Source organism: Panthera leo, chromosome A3 (assembly GCF_018350215.1).
Source record: "Panthera leo isolate Ple1 chromosome A3, P.leo_Ple1_pat1.1, whole genome shotgun sequence".
NCBI classification, from domain to species: Eukaryota; Metazoa; Chordata; class Mammalia; order Carnivora; family Felidae; genus Panthera; species Panthera leo.
The window spans coordinates 66,005,388-66,020,544 of NC_056681.1; the positions used below are offsets into that span (position 1 = coordinate 66,005,388).

A 15,157-nucleotide genomic window follows, 5' to 3' on the forward strand; every position below is an offset into this window, starting at 1 on the left:
CCAGATTTTACAAAGGCACATCTACTCCCCACATATCAGTTTCTACTTCTACTTATGATTTAGACAGGTGTAAAATATCAAACATTTACACTCTGAAATATTCCATCTACATGCAAACTGACATGTTAATCACACTTTACCTTACCAACTCATTAAAGCTGATAGCCCATAGTGTTTTATATATCAATAATTTGTATTTAGATTTAATTGCATGTATCTGAAAGTAATGAATCTACTACAGATTAAAACACAACTTGCTATGTATACTTTTCAATGATTTTGATTGTCCTGCTCCAATTTAGAAATCACTGACCCTGTTGCATGAAATTAAGTTCCATAGATGGTAACTTGAGTACAAATGAGTCTCCATCTCCTAGTGATCACTGAGATGGCCAAGGAAATATAAACAAAAACCTTTATCAGTACTAAAATCTTGAAAAGGGTATCAGTGACACAAACCTCCAGGGATGTCTATAACACATAATAGATGAATAGAATAGGGAAGGGAAAACCCACCAGACTTACTAAACATAAAAGAACAACTTGTCTGTCTAGGAGACATCTACTAGAAAACAAAGAATGGACTCAAAATAGGCATTTAAGTGCAAGACATATAATCCAAATCCCTTTAAAGCCCTTCCTTGGAAAGTGAGATACATATCAAAAATTTAACTCAGCTATTATCTAGGAATTATACTAGAGAAAATTGACAAATATGCAAAGATGTATGCTTAAAAATGATAATAATCACCATAATTAGTAACAGTAAAACAGTAATTGTGAAACTATAAACAATCTAAATGTTCATTCATAAGAAACTGATATATGATTTCACCCAAATAATGGAATATTATATATATATATATGTAAATGTTCACTGACAAGGAATGAGCTCCATAACATACTACTGAAGGAAAAAAAAAAGATTAAAAATGACATATATACACCACTCATCATCAGGGAAATGCAAATCAAAACTACAATGAGATACCACCTCACACCTATCAGAATGGCTAAAATCAAAGACACAAGAAATAACAGGTGTCAGCAAGGATGTAGAGAAAAAGGAACACTTGTGTATTATTGGTGGGAACACAAACTGGTCCAGCCACTGTGGAAAACAGTACAGACATTCCCTCCAAAATTAAAAACAGAACTACCCTACGATCCAGGAATCACACTACTGGGTATTTATCCAAAAAACATAAAAACAATAATTCAAAGGGATACTTGCACCCCTATGTTTATAGCAGCATTATTTACAACAGACAAATTATGGAAGCAGCCCAGTGTGCACTGATTGATGAATGGATGAAGATATGGCACATATATACACGGTTATATTATTCAGCCATAAAAAAGAATGAAATCTTGCCATTTGCAATGACCCAGATGGATATACAGAGTATAATGCTAAGTGAAATGAGTCAAAGAAAGACAAATACCATGTGATCTCATGGATATGTGAAATTTAAGAAACAAAACAAACGGGCAAAGGAAAAAGAGAGACAAACCAAGAAAGAGACTCTTAACTATAGAGAACAAACTGATGGGTTACCAGAGGGGAGGTGGGGGGGGGGGGATGAGGAAAATAGGGGGTGGGGATTAAAGAGTACACTTACCACGATGGAAAAAATAAAATGATTTAAAAAATGCATACCCAGCAATTCCACCTTAAGAATTTATCTAAGGAAATGATAGTACTATTTTCCAAAGACTTAATAAATAAGGATATTAATTATGAATTAAGATAACAGCTAACGTTTCTTACACATAATCTCATTTAGTCCTCACAACTATTGCCTCCATGTTACAGTGAACCTGTTCAATAACACAGTAAATGGAAGAGCTGCGATCTGAATAACAGCCCTACACATCTAAGCAGAGACAAGAGCATAGAGGCCTTATAAGCTATGCCAAAGGGCTTGGACTTTATTCAAGGCAAGCAGTGAGGAAGCCACTGGAAGATTTTAAGCAGGAGAAATGACAGGATCAGGTCTGCAGTTTGCTATGTAAAGAATGGTTTGGCAGGGAGGACATAAAGCAAGATGAGAGACGCCTGTACAAGTTATAGAATTAAATGTAAATGGAGAGAAGATAGATCCAAGAGATGTTAAAAAACTAGAATCAACAAGGCACCTGGGTGGCTCAGTCAGTTGAGCGTCCAACCTCAGCTCAGGTCATAATCTCACAGTTTGTGGGTTCAAGCCCTGGGTCAGGATCTGTGCTGACAGCTCAGAGCCTGGAGCCTGCTTCAGATTCTGTGTTTCCCTCTCTCTGTGCCCCTCCCTCGCTCCCGCTCTGTCTCTCTCTCCAAATAAATAAACATTAAAAAAAAAAAGTAAAAAACAAAACAAAACAAAACACTAGAATCAAAAGGGCCAGTGACCTGTTCAATCTGAGCTGTGAAGGGAAGGCAGTATCAGGGATGACTCTCAGGTTGATGACTGGAGCAAATGGGTGGATGACAGTGCTACTTCCATCACGGGGGAGAAAGAAAAAGTTGAATTTTAAGTACATTGAGTTCAAGGTAGCTATGGAACCTCAAGAGGAACACACTGTTGCATTTATGAGTCTGAAGTTCAGAGGCCACAGGCAGGAGATAAAGATTCAGGATTCATTGGCCATATTTTAGTTGCAGTCATGGCCAATGAATAATGTTATGCAGGGAGAGTGAGAGAAAAAAAGATGTTAGAAATCAAGGGAATACTGGTGTTTTAAGAACAGGTAGTCTGGAAGAAGCTCTCAGGGAGGCTGAGAAGGAGAAACTAGAGAAGTAGAAAGAAAAGCTGTGGACACTGTTGTTGTAGAAAGTCAAGATAAGAGTTTCAAGCAGGGAAAGAGTGTGTTTCCAGTGAGTTAATGCTCAGAGAAGCCCTGACAGTAAGGTCTAAAAAGTCTTTCTTTAATTTAGCAATAAAGTGACTAAGGACAGGGCATTAAAAAAAAAAAAAAAAAAGACATATACATTATAGTTATACACAGACAGAACTGCACAAATTATCACCAAAACACAAATGAAATGAGGGTTGCCTCTGGGTGGTTGGATATTTGATAATTTTTCCTTTCTCCTTTATAATTATTAATATTTTTTAAATTTTCTAAATAAATATGTACTGTCTTTGTAATAGGAAAACAATTCTCTTCATGTTGAAAAAAAGAAAGTATGGTTTTTAATACTACAGTTCCATTTGGGAAAAATTATCTTGAGAAAATAACTGGAAAATCCATGAAAATATGGATTCAAGGTGTTAATCACAGCATTGTCTATGATAGTGAAATACTGGCAATAACCTAAAGGATCACTAGTGAATTTGCTAAATAAATTTAGGGATAACTATATAATGGCATACTACGAAGTCATTAAAAACGAAGACAAAGATATATTCATTACTAGCTTGGTGCACTTCGAAATATTATATGTTTCCTCATCTGTAAAATGGGAATAAAAAGAACACTTACTCATAGTGTTTTAACCTAGCTTATTAGCTATTTCCTATCGTGATCAGAAACAAAAACCTGAGGTTTATGAGTTTCCCCTCGATATCATGTACCCCTACTTCAAAATGTACTTTGCTATATGCTTTTAAAAAATCTCTCAAAATTAACATTCAACTTGGCCATAAATCAAGTTAAGAAAATACGAATCTAAGAGCACAAAGGCAATGAACATCTAAGTTGAAAATAGGCAATTTCTGCAACTCTACCTTGTTTTTAAAAAATTCCTATAAATATTCATAAACTAAGCTTATTTATTCACTTATGCATGTAGAAAAAAATAGTGCTGGAAGACAGAACCAGGCTGATCTGGATGCCAATGGGCCCTGTGGCCAATAAGAGGTATCCGAGATTACAGTGACAGGGAAGTGGCATCACTACTTAACTGAACAACATCATTTATACAGGCATACTGGCTAGCTTCCTCAGTTTTACCATCACTGTACAAACATTTATTTTGTTGTTTTAAGTAGCTGAAACCAACCTGCCATGGTCTTTCCCAATCGAGTGGAATAGGGAAGGCGCCAAGCCATGTTCCTATAAAACTAGAAATTGTAGTGATCTGAAGACTGTTCTCCCAAATGGATGTAACTCTGTAAAACACAAATACGTAAATCATTGGTGGTATATACCTTAGCTGCTAGAGAATCAAACAGTGGTGCAAACTGACACTACACATATATGCTCTGTTCATTTAACGATCATCTCGAATTGGCGTATATTTACCATGAACTATTAACAAGTAATCGGTAAGAGAATATAAATGTTCTTCAGTGGGAAAGGTAATATGTGCAGCACATGGCGAAAGTCAAACAATATGGAAGAGAATTTGCAGTGAAAGCTGACTTCCTCCCACCCTTATCAACTCTGGGTCCCTTCCTAGCAGTAGCTGCTATCACCAATGTAGTACATATCCTTCTGGAAATATCCTATGCATGCACAAACATATACACAATTTTGTTTGGAACGGTATGCATTTATGTATACATGCTTTATCAAAATTCAAATGCATATTTATAAACCCAATTTTGCTGTTTTGTTTTCCCTTGTTAATTATACTAGCTATACTAGTATTCCACTGCATGGAGGGAACATCACTTATTCAACTAGTTCTTCTGATTGCACATTTCATGTAAACAAATCAACACTATTTATTTGATGGGGCAGGAGTAGAGAACAAGAACAACAGATTTCAAAATATCCAATGATTTCGCCTACCATCCTTATTGATTAAGTGTGTATCTTAGGGGGTAAAGGTGAAAAGACAGAATTCTGCCATTCTGAATCGGTCTGGGTTTCAGCCTCTCACAGTGTGACCACTTAGCCATGTGGAGCATGAGTCTGGTTACAGGAGAGTAAAATCCCACCACAGTGCAGTAAGTAGGGTCCAAATATTCACTTGTTCAAAATGAAATGTTCTTATACATAAAGTTTATGAAAAGCAGTTTTTTCCAGCCGGTGTGGGAAAAAAGGAAAACATTTCTTCTGTTAGAGGACTTCTTTCATTAGAAATGGGCCATTACATACAAAATATACACTGAGTTAAAGTAGCCCCAAATGACAAGTCAGTTCCTAAGCCAATCCCTCTGTCACCTGTCTCTCTCGTTACTCCCCCTTGGTCCACCTACACAAGATAAGAGCTTTAGCTTGTCTGTACTGAAAATCAGGACTGGAAGAAGGTTGGAACCAATCACCACAGGTCCCAATCTGTGTTATTTGCTGGGCTTCACTGTTCTTTTTATTTTATATAACACCTAAAAATGCAAGTCAATTTCTTCAGCTAGCATTCAACAAAACAGAGATCTGTCCCAATCCTGGAGGAAAAAAAAACTGGGGAGTTGAACGTAAAGAGGGAACTCTACTGTTCAGGCAATTTAAAGGATTTTCTAGGGTTAATTTTTGACTATTTGTGGCTGACAAATGTTGACTAGCTTTCACTTAACACATAAGTCCTCTATGTTGCAATACATAAAGTGATGTGCCTAGAGACATAAAGTCTGGGAGAGGTTGAGAGTAAGGTTTACTTTCTGCTGGGAAGAATTTACTTCTCCCATTTTATGGAAGAGGAAGTTCCATCAGAATTGGGAGAATGAGTGGCATCTGGGCTTGACAAACTGGAGACAGAGCTGCACTGCAGACAGAAAGAACTCAAGTAAAAGTGGTTGAGGCTGAGTGGAAGAATGGGAAATAAGCCTGGGTAAGTAGGTTAGAGTTAGGATTTTTAAAAATAGCACCTTTACTGAGTACAGTGAAAACCTGCCCCGGATAGCCCTTTCTCAGCCATACAATTTACTCACTTAAAGCACACAATTCAATGGTCTTTAGTGCATTTAGAGTTGTGCAACCATCATCCCAAAATGACACCCTTTTACCCATTAGCACTCACTCCCCAATTCCCCTTTCCTCCAGCCCCAGGCAACCACTTTCTGTCTCTAGGGATTTGCCTATTCTGAACATTTCATATAAATGGAATTTGTGATTGGCTTCTTTCACTTAGTGGAATGTTTTCAAGATCCATCCATTTTGTAGCACCTGAAAATACTTCTTTTTTATTGTCAAATAACATTTTGCTGTATGGATATACCACATTTATTCTCTCTATGCATCAGCTGGACATCTGAGTTTTTTTGAGTTTTTGGCTACTATGCATAATGCCACTATAAACATTCATGTGCATGTTTTGTGTTCTCATTTTTCTTTGGGATATACGAAGAAATGGAATTCCTGGGTCATATGATAACGGTGTTTAATCTTGTAAAGGAACTGCCAGACTGTTTCCCAAAGCATCTGAGCCATCTTATATTGCCACTCGCAGTGTACGAGAGTTCCAATTTCTCCCCATCTTTGCTAATGTTCTTTTAAATTTTTTTAATGTTTATTTATTTTTGAGAGAGAGACAGAGAGAGAGCACAAGCAGGGGAGGGGAAGAAAGAGAGGGAGGCAGGGGATCCAAAGTGGGCTCCATGCTGACAGCAAGACAGCCTGATGCAGGGCTCGAACTCGTGAACTGAGAGATCATAGCCTGAGCTGAAGTCAGACGCTTAACTGGCTGCGTCACCCAAGCACCCCTCTAATACTTGTTATTATTTGATTACAGTCATCTCAGTGGGTGTGAAGCAGTGTCTCATTGTGGTAGAATTAGGGTTAGGATTTTAGGAAAGCCTGAAAAGTCAAACTGAAGAAGCCACTGAAGGTTTTAAATCAAGGCAGAGATGATCAAAGCTATGTCTCAACAAGGGTTATGTACATGTCTTATCTAACCTTTAAGCTCCAAGTTCCTTGGGCTTGAGGGGCAAGATCCATGTCTTCACATTTTTCACTTTTATAGCACACTGAGGCCATTTGATATTTGTTACAAAAAGTGCAAACATGCAAGAGGCTGTCCTCCATTTTATTTGATGCACCCAAGGGAGTTTATGATCTTGCATATAATATAGGAAAAAAAGGAAACAGGAGCTGGTTTTAAAAATAGAAAAACTGTGTAGCCTATCTTTGTAAAATTAAAATTTTGCATTTATCAAAACCATAGTATATATAAGCACCTTTAAGGTCCCACATCGTATTAGATGAGCACACCTACTAACAATCCCTCCCTGCATCCCTCCCCACTCCTGAAATCCACTCCCAAGGCAGAAACACTATGAACTCGTGTTTCTCGAATGTAAAGAACGTACACTATGTATAGAGTTTGCAAGACTTAGTTCCTCCCTGCTTTCTACAATGGAAGAAGAGGACTTAGCACTCTTCCCACAAGCCTCCCATCACCATGTGCTCATTCTCTCTGATTCACCATCCCCTCCTTGATGGTAACATCCTCTCCTCCTGGCTGAATCCACAGCACAGCATCTACATTAATATGACTATGAAAATGTTTGTCATAGCTGAACCACACAATAAACCACAGTCACATTTCCTTTCTTATAGATTTTAAATTTTCTTTGGATGTTAAGAACTGCCTCTTTTTCAATCTCTATTTGCTTAGGTACTTGTCACTAAATCATCCTCAAATATTCTAAAGAAACTAAACATCACCTCTAAATTCTTGTGTTCTTTGTTTTCCCTTTCTCTTGTGGAGGGCACCTCACCTGCTGCGAGTGGGACTGGTTGCCCTCTAAGCCTGAGGCACAGCCACTGTCCTGTAAGCTCCCTACACCATCATCCTATGAATTCCCTTTGCCTCTCTCAATGCTTTTAGGTCTCCTGCTTCCCAAATTCCAAGACTTTCTATTTTCCTTTTTTTTTTTTTTAAAGCACCTCCTTCAGTAGATTCCTGAGAAAGGGTAAAATAGATTTTAAAGATCGTTTAAAGTCTGAAAATGACTTTATTGTAGTTGTTGGAAATCATTTTGCCTTAGAAGTTTGAAGACATTGCTCCATTATTTTCTGTTTCCCACCTGAAAAGTTCAGACATTCTGGCTCCCAGTCCTCTCTAGGTAACATGTGCCCCCACTTCCCCAACCCCCCTACAACACACACTGCCCTCTCTGGTAGCCTTCAGAATCATCTTTTTCCTGGTGGTTATCTAAAATTTCACAAGCCTATGCCTTGGAGTGGGTGTCTTTTCAGCCATAATGCTGGAAACCAATGAGCCTTTTTTTAAAACAATTTTTTTAATGTTTATTTTTGAGAGACAGAGTGTGAGTGGGGAGGGGCAGAGAGAGAGGGAGACACAGAATTGGAAGCAGGCTCCAGGCTCTGAGCTGTTAGCACAGAGCCCGACCTGGGGTTCAAACCCACAAACTGTGAGATCATGACCTGAGGAAACAGGATGCTTAACTGACTGAGCCACCTAGGCGCCCCACTCATGGGCTTTCTTAATCTACAGTCACAAGTCTTTTGGTTCTTGACATTTTCTCTTTAAAGACTTATAAAGTCTTGCTTTTTCTACCCAGATCCCTTAAGAATTTTCTGTTTTTCTTACTCTTTTGCTGGGAATACTACCATGTGGAATTAACCCTCTGATTTTTTTTTTTAACCTTTTAACCCATTTCCCATGTTTGTGCCTTTTCTGTTTGGCTAAGGGATCTTTCTAACTTTGTCTCTACTTCTGTTGGTTTTTTTTTTCTTATTTTTTAATTTCCAGGAGCTTTCTTGTTCTCAGAATATTCCTTTTGACTGCCTCCTGTGTTTTATAGATGTGAAAACAATGGACATTTTTAAAGTTATCTTCTGGTCTTTATAACGCCTTTGTTTCTGAGTTTCCTTTTGTTTTCATTTCTGCCTTTCACTTTAGAGGTGTTCCTGAAATGTCCAATGATTGTTCATTTCTCATTCTACTTAAAACACTCCATATTAAATGTCCAGAATAGGCAAATCTAGAGAGACTGGAAGTATTTTAGCAGTTGCCTGGGAAGGGGGGAAGGGGGTATGCAAGGGTGGGCAGGAGGGGGACTGCTAATGGGTAGAGTTTCTTCTTGGCGTGGCAAGATGTTCTAAAATTAGATTGTGGTGATGATTATAAAGCTGAGCCTATACTTAAAAACTACTAAGTTGTACACTTTAAATGGGTGGGTTTTATGGTCTGAAGTTGCATCTCAATAAATGTATGTTTTAAAAAACAACAAAAAAGTGAACACTAAACAGATGACTAGATGTCCACTGCGTACAAGCGGGCTTCACTGTCCCAGGGACTGATTAGGGACCTTGGCTTTTAGAGAACCCCCAAATGTCAGTATCTGTAGGTTCTTCTTTTATACCAGTTTTCACTGAAAGAAGTATTTCCGTACTCTGCCTAGATTGCATAAGCCTGGCTGTCAGTGTTTTGGACCAAGCAAGTGAAAAGGACGAGGCAAAAGATGAGGAATCATTATTCAATACATAGAATTTCACTTAATCCTTATTCCCTCCAGAGGTTTTATCAAACAGGCTCAGGATGTGGGGACAGCCGGAGTAGTTGGGGGGCTACAGTTATATTTTCTCCATCTTCCCTCCCCCACTACATAACCTCTAATGCTCATATTATTTTTGTAGTGTTTATATATTGTTCTGTAACCCTAATTTTCAACTATTTTTCTAATGTAGTGAGTCCCCTTAATGTACAAACTGAATGATTCCTCCATTTGGGGAAACTGTCTTCTGTCATATTTTGAATTAATTTGTTTTGTTATTTTAGGGACACTACTAGCTAGTCTTAAGCTCATCTCCTTTGTTCTCTGCATTTATCATTTCTTTTCTAACTGCTTTACTCTTCCCTACCCCTCATTTGTTTTGATTAGCTCAAACCTTTCCTCCATGCTAGAACGTGATTTTCTAACTTGTCTATGTTTCTAATATGACATGTAATGGTGTGGTTTGGATTCTCATTTTATTTAATTAATTCCGTAATCTCCTTCTCCACCTCATTTTTTTCCCATCATCTTATCTTTGAGCTCTTATTTTATTGAATTTATGCCCTTAATAATATTTTTCTATGATAAACTGGGTAGTTTGTTTTTGTTCCTTGAGTAGTACTTTCTTCCAGGCTGGATTCTTTTGTCTTTCACATGCCTTTTTCTTCTTCTTATTCTATAATGTGTTTTTAGAGTTGCCATGCCATTTCTTTTCATCTTGCTCACACTTCACAAGGGCAGGCTGCCCACACTACATATTTGCTCAGATACCATGAGTGAATTATCTAGGAAGCGGTCTTCTCATCTTAACTACAATTTTTCCTGTCTTGAAGCTGAATTTTGAGTGCTGGATGTTATCTTCTACTCAGTTTTCTATAATGTGAGGCAGAAGAAAAGAAGGGAGGCAGGGTAAGGGATATGCTATCCCTGTAATTTAATCAATAATATTCAGCTCAAATTTAATAAATGGTTCAATAGATCCAACTTTCAAAAATTTCTGGCCAGGGCTTATGTATCTCATTAGAAATCAGACGACGCGATGATGGTAACAGTCAGCCCCCTTGGCAAAGCCCAGTAGGCAACAGCCCTCATAAACTGATAAAAAAGTAAAAAGTCCTGATTGGGATGCAGGGAAACTAGCATTCTATTGGTAGGTATATACATATTCTTCCAATTAGAACTTTAGTTTGGCAGTGTCTGTCAACTTCTTTTGACGTAGGAATTCTACTCCAGGAATCTAGTCTACAGGAACTGTTATACACATATGTAGTTATATAGTACAAGGTGTTCATAATAACATTATTTATAATCCTGAAAATTTGATATAATCTTCAATAGGGAATTAAATAAACCATGGTACATGGAATGCTTGCCCAACATTCATCCCATCCCTGATGACCAGACTAATTAAATCATGGTGATCCCATTCTCTCTCCCAGTGATTAGCTTAGGAAGACTCAAGGGAAAGGACTGCTGCCATCTCACTAACAGCCTGAGGATAAGAACCAGGAAAATCAGTGAGAAGCACAGCTACACCTTGACTATCTATCTGTATCTAGAACCATACAATCTCTGCTATGTGAGATAATCAGCTTCCTGATTGTTCAAACCAATATAAACAGAAGTATTCTTAATTAAGGATGAAGATATACTAAAGACATCATGCAAGAAAAATTAGATTATACAAACAGTTAAAGATGTTCCTAATAAGTAAAAAAAAAAAAAAAAAAAAAAAAAAGTAAGTTATAAAGCAGTGATAGTATAACCATTTTTTGCTTTTAAATTGCAAATAAGTGATATGTATGGACAAAATTAGACTAAAATCTGTCACTAATGGCTGCTTCTTTGATAGAATTACTAGGATCTTGAACTTCCTATATTTTTCTACTATTCAAACTCTTACATATTCTTTTGTAATAAACACGATAAATATTTTTGCATAACTGTGAATGTTTGAGAAGGCCAACTCTAACATCAAACAAATTAATCTATCGAATTAACTATTCCCTAACTCATTTAAAATTTGACATGCTTTTTATGCTAAATTCTTAAAGTATGATAAAAGTGCTAGGGAAGAAACCACTATCACTAAGTTATGGTGGAGGAATGAAAACTTAAGTTGCAGTTGCCCTCTCATGACAAAGTTCAAATTAGTTTTATACTACATCGACTGAAAGAATTCCCTTCTCCATAGCTGCCTATGCCCTGCACTCCTGGGTCTGCTACCTAAACCAGAAAGAGGTACTAAGGCAAACAGCAGTCAGCATTGGGAGTGTGAAATATACAAATGCTCCCTGACATTTGTCAATCCATTTGACAAACATTTCTGAAGCATTTGCTATTTGATTTCATTCATCATCTCACTCAGTTCTGACAATAACCCTGCAAAGTGCATATTAGTATTGTTCCAACAATATCACATATGAGGATCTCTGAAGTTAAACAGCTTATCTAAGATCACTTGACTACTAAGCAGTAAGGAGAGGGCAGGATCTCATTTTCTGACCCTCAGTTTGCGTAGCCTTCTAAAACCATCCGATGATCTGCATTCAAGTTACCTCTTACTGGCTATTCGAGGGCTTAGGCAAATCACTTAATCCGTCAGCTTTCTAGTACCTTCACCTAGAAGATGGTGAAAACAGGAGTATGCCATCAGACTGCTGTGAGAATTAAATGCTTTAAGACACATGAAAATGCTTTAAAAGTTATTACTTTTGCATATTACTATTTCATACCCCTATGTGATGTTAAATAAAATGTTTTGTATTATAAGTTGATTATTTTTAGCTATAGTCCCTCAGCACCTTTTTTGCAGCCTACTGAAGTTTAAGTGGCATCAGAGAAATCTAACTTTTTTTTTTTTTAAATCAGCACATAGCCCGAGGTGGGGCTTGAACTCAAGAACTGTGAGATCATGACCTGAGCTGAAGTTGGGATGCTCAACCAACTGAGCCACCCAGGCGCTCCCAAATCTAACAACTTCTTGATACAGGACTAACTTTCAATGTCCCCCCAAATAAGCTAAGTATGGGCAAAACCTGAACCCCTATAATTTTCATTTTGACTAGGTAGTATATTAATTTGGTTCAAATTTCAAAAGGCACCAAAGGGTAGTTGGTGGAAAGTCTTCTGAGATGGGCTCCAAGCTTCTCAGATTCTCCCCCGCAGAGATAACCAATGTTTTTATCAGTTTCTTATGTATTCTTCCAAAGTTATACAGGTATATCTATCCTCTCCTGCTCACTTTTTACACAAATGGTAGTATCCTACACACATTTCTTCACCTTGCTTTTTTCCACTAACAGCATATCAGTAAATAAACGGCTGGTTGTTTTTTTTTTTTTATAGCTGCATTAAATTTAATTTAATCCTCTCCTTATTAAAGGACATTTAAGCTATTTTCAAAGCTACAATGAGTAATCTTACACATTTAATATTTTGTAAGTATGAAAATATATCTAGTACATAAAATCTCAGAAGTGGAACTGCTAGGCCAAAGATGGATACTTTTAATCTTTATAGGTATTACTAAACAAGAATTTGAACCAATTTATATTCCCATTGGTGCTTACTTCCCCAAACCCTTATCACTATGTATTATGAAACTTATATATTTTTTTCAGTCTGCTAGCTGGAAAATGGTATTTCCCTTCCTATAATTTTTAGTTTTACTTTGTTACAGATCCTTCTGAGAAGGGATAAAGTGCTGACAGGTGCAAAAACAAGGTGACAATAAATTTATTCTGCAAATCTCAAAAGATTCAAAAGGCAAATTTTATAATAAATTTTTACAAAGCTCTTTTTAACCCAGCAGAACATAATAGGCAGTGCTCTAAGACATAGTTCAGGCTAAACAGAGAAACAGGTTAAAGCAGGATCAGAAAATATATGCATATTAAATTCATGGTAAGTTACTAAGAGAAATTAAGGATAGTTTCTCTGTTTCCCTTGAGTTTTAAAGTTTGATTTTTTTTCAATTCAAAAATATTAGGAATTTCTATATAATAAGTTCTGCTAAAATGCTTGTTTTGAACATTGAAATTTGTTCCAATTTGACTGATATATTAGGGAACAATCTGTGAGAAACACGAAGTGAACACAAAAGAACTACACCCAATTGCACTAAGCAGTATGTGAATACACAAAACATGCACATCCCTCAAACACCTACCAGATAATCAAGGTAGTGTGGTACTGAGATAAGGATACACATATAGGTCAATGGAAAAAAAACTAAAGATCATGAATTTACGATCAACTGATTTTTGACAAGAGTGCCAAAATCACTCAAAGGGGGGAAAATAGCCTTTTTAGCAAATGGTTCTAGGACAACTGGCAAGCCAGGTGCAGAAGAATCAAGTTAGACCCTTACCCCCATGGTACACAAAAACTAACACAAAATGGACCAAAGACTCGAATGTAAAACCTAAAATTATTTAACTCTTAGAAGAAGACAGAGGAGTTAATCTTTATGACCTTGGATTTGGCCATGGATTCTTAGAAATGACCCTAAACGCACAACAAAAGAAAAAAAACAGATGAATTAGATTTCATCAAGATTAAAAACTTTTGTGCTTCAAAGGACACAATGAAGAAAGTGAAAAGACACCCCACAAAAAGAAAGAATGTGCAAATCATGTATATGATAAAGGACTTGTACTTAGAATATATAAAGAACTTAATAATAATAAACACGGCAAATAATCCAAATAAAAAATGAGGAAACGATCTGAAGAGATATTTTTCCAAGGAAAATATATAATCGCCAATAGGCACATGAAAAGATGCTCGAGGAGTGACTGGGTGGCTCAGTCGGTTGAGCGTCCGACTTCGGCTCAGGTCATGATCTCATAGCTCGTAGGTTCGAGCCCTGCGTCGGGCTCTGTGCTGACAGCTTGGAGCCTAGAGCCCGCTTCGGATCCTGTGTCTCCCTCTCTCTCTGCCCCTAACCCACTCGCATTCTGTCTCTGTCTCTCTCAAAAATAAATAAACATTAAAAAAAAAATTATAAAAAAAAAAAAGAAAAGATGCTTGACATCACTGGTCAGTAAGGAAATGCAAATAAAAAACACAAGGAGGTTAACACTTCACACCCACTAAGATGGTGATCATCAAAAGACCAGATAATAACAACTGTTGGCAAGGATGTGGGGGAATTGGAGCCCTCATACATTGCTGTGTGAATGTAAAATGGTGTAGCCACTCTGGAAAACAGTCTAGCAGTTTCTTCAACAATTAAATAGGGAGTTACCATAAAACCCAGCAATTCCACTGCTAGGTATGTACTCAAAAAAAAATAAATAAATACCTATTTATTTATTTAAATAAATAAAAACCTATGTCCATACAAAAACCTGTGTACAAATGTTTGCAGGAGCTTAGCCATAACAGCAAAAAGTAGAAACCACCAGATGTCCATCTTGATGAGTGGACAGACAACATGTGGTTTACAGCCACACAATGGAATGTTATTCAGCCATAAAAAGGAATGAAGTACTGCATAGATGAGCTTTGGAAATATTATGGTACGTGAAAGAAGCCAATCACAAAAGATCACATATTATATGATTACACTCTTATGAAATGTCCAGAAGAGGCAAATCTATAGAACCAGTAATGAGAATTAGTAGTTGCTTAGGGCTAGGGGAGGGGAGATAAGGAATTGATAGCTAAAGGGTATGGAGTTTCTTTTTTGACGTGATGAAAATGTTCTAAATTTGACTGCAGTGATTGCTGCACAATTCTGGGAGTATATTAAAAACTATTGAATTGCACACTTTAAATAGGTAAAGTGTATGGTATTTGAATTATATCCCAATCCCTCCCTAGCT

The 15,157-nt window shown here is 37.0% G+C and overlaps 1 protein-coding gene across 4 annotated transcripts in view; it reads right to left on the minus strand.

Moving 5' to 3' along the window:
• The window catches only part of PIGF (phosphatidylinositol glycan anchor biosynthesis class F), a 33,397-nt gene that overhangs the window by 10,767 nt on the left and 7,473 nt on the right, over positions 1-15,157 (minus strand). For all 4 annotated transcript variants that reach the window (XM_042932195.1, XM_042932196.1, XM_042932197.1 and 1 more), the window contains exon 5: positions 3,983-4,091. In XM_042932195.1, coding sequence (XP_042788129.1) covers positions 3,983-4,091 — 109 coding nt within the window. The remainder of the gene's footprint in view (positions 1-3,982; positions 4,092-15,157) is intronic.